Raw genomic sequence first — 6,389 nt, forward strand, 5'->3', positions numbered from 1 at the left:
ATATTCGATTCAGAAGTTAATGACCAATTGACCCACCTACCTACCATAGTACCATGTTGCAAATGTGCTGATATTCGGAGTTCAATCCCAGTTAGCTAAATGCTAACGATTACCGTATAGCTTATCAAAATGAACAGGAATATGGTTGACCAAAAATTAAAAGAGAAAGTGTGTTTAGAGTCAATATTGCTTAGTTAATATTACAATCAACATTCAATATTAAAAAAAAATCAAAATTTTTAAAAATAAAAATATTTGAAACATAATTAGAAGAATATCTAACACTAGTTAATATTACAATCAACATTCAATATTAAAAAAAAATCAAAATTTTTAAAAATAAAAATATTTGAAACATAATTAGAAGAATATCTAACACTAAAATTCAATAAAATTTTATCTTTAATAAATTCATGCTGAATTTATTTGATAATTTACTATAATATTATCTAAAATTAACAGGTATAATATTAGTTCTCTAAATTACTCATTAAAAAAATAAAAAATAAACATCGACTCTAGACATCTTTGAAAAACATTGGTCCTTTCTTTGAATAATATAATTTTTTATAATGATTCTAATTGTTATAATTATATTATAAATTTATTGGTATTTATTATTTAATATGTATGTGAAAAACTTATTAAAAATAACAGATATTAATTGTCTCACAAAAATAATTTTTAAAACTACAAATTAATAAAAAATTTATTAAAAATTAAAATATCTAATTTAGAGTAAAAAACTTAAATAAATAAATGCCGACTTAAATTTACGCAAATTGCCCAAACAAAAAAACGTTGCATGCAAGTTCCTAAAGGACATTCTATGTAAATCAAAGCAGACATACTCGATTTAGGTTCGTTGATAGTAAATCGAAATAGCCATATTCGATTTAGTAGATTTTCAAGCAAATCGAATCACACTCATTCAATTTTATGCATGCATGGTGAGGGTTCCTAGTAAATCGAACGAGCCCAATTCGATTTACCATACTCGTCATGTCCATGAATAAATCGACACAGGGCAAGTCGATTTAGTATGTATTCAGCAAGATATATAAATAGATATAACTTAATTCGATTTACTAGGTCACAAATGTATATAAATAGCTGTTGAATGTGAATTCCTCATCATAGTGATTTGCAATGCTATTGATGAGAGTTTTTTAGTTTTGGTGCACTATAGAGGATCGATTAAGAAAAAATGCGTTCTGGAACTAAGTTTATTGATAAAGATCCGCTTAGTGTTTTTCTCAGACCTTCAACGAGTTTCACCGAGTTTCAAAATACTATAATCCAAAAACTGGGGTTGCAAGGCGTAAAACGGGTGGAGAAGTTATTCTATAGAATTCTGATTTTCGTTTTGCGAGATAATGTGAAGTACGATTCATTCGTCATAAGCAGCAACCAAAATTTACAAGTTCTGTTCCATTGTCGTTGCTGTTGGCCAAACTTGTGGATGTGGTCTCTAGTTCAAGAGGTTCTAACCGGAATCCTCAGCCTTCAGCCACGGCAGCCTGCTCTAGTTCGAGGCATGTTAGTGCCTCTTTGTCTCTGTCCGTGATTCAGCCTGAGGCAGCTTTGGTTGCCTCCCCATCCTTCGCTGCTGATCTAAATCGCACTCGTGACAGAAAAGTGGATAACATTGGACTCTTCGATGATGTTGCGATTGCAATAGCCGGCATTCCTGAGATGGTACCAGAATTTCGACAGGGTGGAGCACCGGATGGTGTGGAAGATGTATTTCAGGATGAGGATGATGATGATGTGGACTCCACCACAATCGCCGATGATAGCGATGATGAGTTAGCAAGGAGTACTCCAACTGAGGGTAGTGGAGCGATTATTTCAGGAACTCCGCAGTACCTCCCGCACTTTTCAACTTTGGAATTGGATGCCGTGAGACAGCAGGGGGTACCTGGCGTGTCTGTCAGATTTTGGGGCCTATGACACACATGATACAGGAAGACTAGCTGAGTTCAAAGTTGGTCAGCAGTTTCAGGATAAAGAGGAGGTCGTACAGAGTGTGAAGACTTATAGCATCCGACGTGGGGTCGAGTATAAAGTGTTGGAATCCGATTATCACAAGTACCATGGAAAGTGTAAAGAATTTGGCAACGGGTGCACACGGTTGATTCGTATTAGTCTCCGCCAGTGCAGAGGTATTTCGGAGGTAAAACGGTACAATTGACCATATACTTGTCTAGCCACTTCGATATCCAGTGATCACAGGAGGCTTAATTACCATGTGATCTCGGTTTTCATACTACCTATTATTAGAGCCGATGCTACCGTGTCGATCAAGTTACTGCAGAATGCGACAGAGGCCTATTTTGGTTTTAGACCGACTTACAGGAGTGTTTGGATGGCTAAGCAGAAGGTCATGACTTAGATTTACGGAGACTGGAAAGAGTCATATAATGAGTTGCCGCGATGGGTGCTAGGTGTGTAGATGACGATGTCGGGTAATGTTGCAGTGTTGAGGACGAGTCCTGTGCACTACTTGCACTACCTCCATAATGCTGCGTGTCGTGACTCTAGTATCTCCAGATGCACTACCTGCACGACGTCCGGCGAGCTATACGGCATCCAAGCAAACTGAAAAGACAAATTAGGTCCCATATAAGGATTCATCTCCAGTAAGAACACAAAATAAATGAAGAATAAAACACTAAACTGTCTGATACTCACATCGCCAGCACGAAGTAAATCTATCCTCAGTCTACAATGCGCGATTCGAGTTCTCTTCTCGCTCGATGTTGGCTGATAACTTGACCACCTGCCATCCAAAAAATGTTATCAACAAGTAAATCTATCGAAAAAAGAGGAGGCCGTACAGAGTGTGAAGACTTATAGGATCTGACGTGGGGTCGAGTATAAAGTGTTGGAATCCGATTATCACAAATACCATGGAAAGTGTAAAAAATTTGGCAACGGGTGCACATGGTTGATTCGTATTAGTCTCCGCCAGTGCAGAGGTATTTCGGAGGTAAAACGGTACAATTGACCATATACTTGTCTAGCCACTTCGATATCCAGTGATCACAGGAGGCTTAATTACCATGTGATCTCGATTTTCATACTACCTATTATTAGAGCTGATGCTACCGTGTTGATCAAGTTACTGCAGAATGCGACAGAGGCCTATTTTGGTTTTAGACCGACTTACAGGAGTGTTTGGATAGCTAAGCAGAAGGTCATGACTTAGATTTACGGAGACTGAAAAGAGTCATATAATGAGTTATCGCGATGGGTGCTAGGTGTGTAGATGACGATGTCGGGTAGTGTTGCAGTGTTGAGGACGAGTCATGTGCACTACTTGCACTACCTCCATAATGCTGCATGTCGTGACTCTAGTATCTCCGGATGCACTACCTGCACGACGTCCGGCGAGCTATACAGCATCCAAGCAAACTGAAAAGGCAAATTAGGTCCAATATAAGGATTCATCTCCAGTAAGAACACAAAATAAATGAAGAATAAAACACTAAACTGTCTGATACTCACATCGCCAGCACGAAGTAAATCTATCCTCAGTCTACAATGCGCGATTCGAGGTCTCTTCTCGCTCGATTTTGGCTGATAACTTGACCACCTGCCACCCAAAAAATGTTATCAACAAGTAAATCTATCGAAAAAAAGAGAACGCAGAAAACAACTAGTAATCAATTGCGTATCTCATGGCCGAGGGCCAGTGAAAGACGTCAACCCATCGGGACTAAAACTCGGGAACCGCCAGAAGATCCATGACACTTGTATAACCACGACAGAGCGATAGATCCCCAACTATATCTGCCCATGTCCTCTAATCTCGCTACGTACGGCATCCACCTGATATGCATGTGGGTATCAGACTTGTCACCGAAGAACTACGTCGATAATAGCATCATGATGTATGCTCTCGCGTACTTCCTGACTATCTCCTCGTCTGCACCCTTGGGAAGGTCACTGAATTTCTCCTGCATCTAAGTGAACTTCACAGTGAACTTGTCGATGCAGTCCGATGGTGGCAACACACCCAACAACTCCTCAAACTAAGCCCATGCCTGACGGCCTCTGTCGATGTACCGCTCGAAGTCTATCAAACATCCGCTGACGTACTATCCGTAGATCAAGAGTCCTAGCTGGTAGGCTACATCATCCTGTAGTATAATCGTGCACTCATCGAATGACAGATGAAATATATGAGTTTTCGTATGCCATCTCTCCATAAATGCACTGACTAATGGCTCATCCAACCTAAACCAGTGGTCGTTGAGCTTCACGAGATGGAGCAGGCTAGCCATCTGGAGGTACGGCATGATCCTATCTTCTAACGATATACCATGCTGCCTCCTCATGCTTGTGATACAGAGATGGACTGCATTACATTGAAAAAATTCTCTTAGAATTATAACACTTTACAAAACAATAATCACTTAAAATAGATAATTTTAATCGAAAAATATTTTAACCAGAATTCTATTAAACTTTCAGAATCCCTTATCCAACATACATTTGTGATTTGAATACTCTAACCACTATTCAAGATTTAAAGATTCTAACAATTATAATACTCAACTTCTAAACAGTTTAAAATAACTAACTAGCTCCTAACACACTACTATCCCTAAATCAAACTCTAACTACTACTTAAAGTTTAGACATTCTAATCATTCTAATAATCAAGTTTTAAGCGATTTAATATCACTAACAATTATTTATTTATTTCTTATAAGAAAATAAAAATAATTAAATTTTATTTACTATCATCTTTATGTACACTACCAGCGATATGTGCGACTCCTTTCAATCGATAGATTCGATTTGAGTTGTCTTCTATTTTGATAGGTTGCGTTGCTTTCTCTGGATTTAGTGGGGTATGGTTTGGTGAAATGTAATTCGAATGAAGTGAATTTGAATTATTTATAGCGGCTGTGCATGTAAAGAATGAGGCTATTTCAATTTACATTGAACAACCAACCTATATAAATCGAATCGAGGCTTTTCGATTTACTAGGGTGTAATTCGAATTCAGCCAATTCGAATTATTATGGACACAAATTTTGGGCTAATTGAACTACCCTAATTCAATTTATTATGAGTGACATGAAACTGTGTGCATTATTTAGTAAATCTATGACTCCTGATTCGATTTAGTGGGAGCATGTCTAAATCAACATGGATCAATTTGATTTATGTGTAGTACAAAATTTTTTTATTAAATCGATACAAGCTAATGCGATTTACTACTATTAGAGGTGTTCGCGGTGTGGTTTGGATCAATTTTGAGTCAAAAACTTATCCGATTCGAACACTAATTTTACTTGCGGTGCGCTTTGTATTGGATGTTTTTTTTTTAAAATCTAATCCAATCCGATCCAATTTCAAGCGGTTTGGATTAGATTGGATTTGCGATTTTATAAATTAAAAAAATTAAATACATATAACAAGTCTCAACATCAAATTTTAAATAATCAATAATGACATAACAAGTCTCAACAATATCTTAAAAAGACAACAATAACATAACAATAGAAATAAAATTATAGATTAGTTAAAATAAATAAATAAATAATATTTTGAACATAAAATATTTATTAAATAATAATAATATATAAATAATATAAAAATATATAAAAAATTAAACATATTATAAGTATAATTGTAAATATAATAATAAAATAATAATATTATAGTACATTGTGCAGTTTGAATTAGATTGGTTATAAAAATTAGATCCAAAATCCGATCCAATCCAGCGGTTTGCAAAAAATATAATTCAATCAAATCCAAATTAGTACGGTTTTAATCGATTTTTAATTTAAATTAAATTAAATAAACGATTTAATTTAGATCGATTTAAATTTAAACATCTCTAACTACTATAATTTATAATTCGAATTACACTCGTTCAATTTATATAATAACATACTTTAGGAGATTTACGTTCCATTCCTGTTTTAGCCTTTTAGGTGATTCACATAAATCTCATTATCATTTAATTTATCTAAGTAATTTATCCTCTCATTTAAGTATTTATTATTAAAAAAAATAGCTAGGAATCTAGGATGATATAAGATACTGCCAAAATTGGGATATAAATTCAGATCGACAAAGACAATACTCTTGAGTGGGTTTGGTATCTATATATATATGGGGGCTAGCTGGTGCAGACAACACAATATTTCCCCCTCTTAACAAAGAATCTCTAGTTGTTTTAACTTTTAAGTGTTGTGTTTGGTTTTAGAAATAAGTCACAAATAAAAAACAAAAAAGATGAAAAAAAGTGTATTTTAAATTTAGGAAAATATTAAAAAATATCCTATTTATATTATAAAATTTACTAGAATTAATAATTAAATTTGTCTCTAAATAAAAAATATTTCAATCACTATTTTTATCTC

The 6,389-nt window shown here is 35.0% G+C and overlaps 1 protein-coding gene across 1 annotated transcript; it reads left to right on the forward strand.

The window, feature by feature from the left end:
- Nucleotides 1-1,207: 1,207 nt before the first annotated feature.
- Nucleotides 1,208-2,395, forward strand: LOC130957560 (uncharacterized). Its single transcript, XM_057884405.1, has 4 exons — nt 1,208-1,321; nt 1,408-1,917; nt 2,000-2,184; nt 2,284-2,395. The coding sequence occupies exons 1-4, from the start codon at nt 1,208-1,210 to the stop codon at nt 2,393-2,395; spliced, it is 921 nt and encodes a 306-aa protein (XP_057740388.1).
- Nucleotides 2,396-6,389: the final 3,994 nt, after the last annotated feature.

The sequence above is a fragment of the Arachis stenosperma genome, chromosome 10, assembly GCF_014773155.1.
Source record: "Arachis stenosperma cultivar V10309 chromosome 10, arast.V10309.gnm1.PFL2, whole genome shotgun sequence".
NCBI classification, from domain to species: Eukaryota; Viridiplantae; Streptophyta; class Magnoliopsida; order Fabales; family Fabaceae; genus Arachis; species Arachis stenosperma.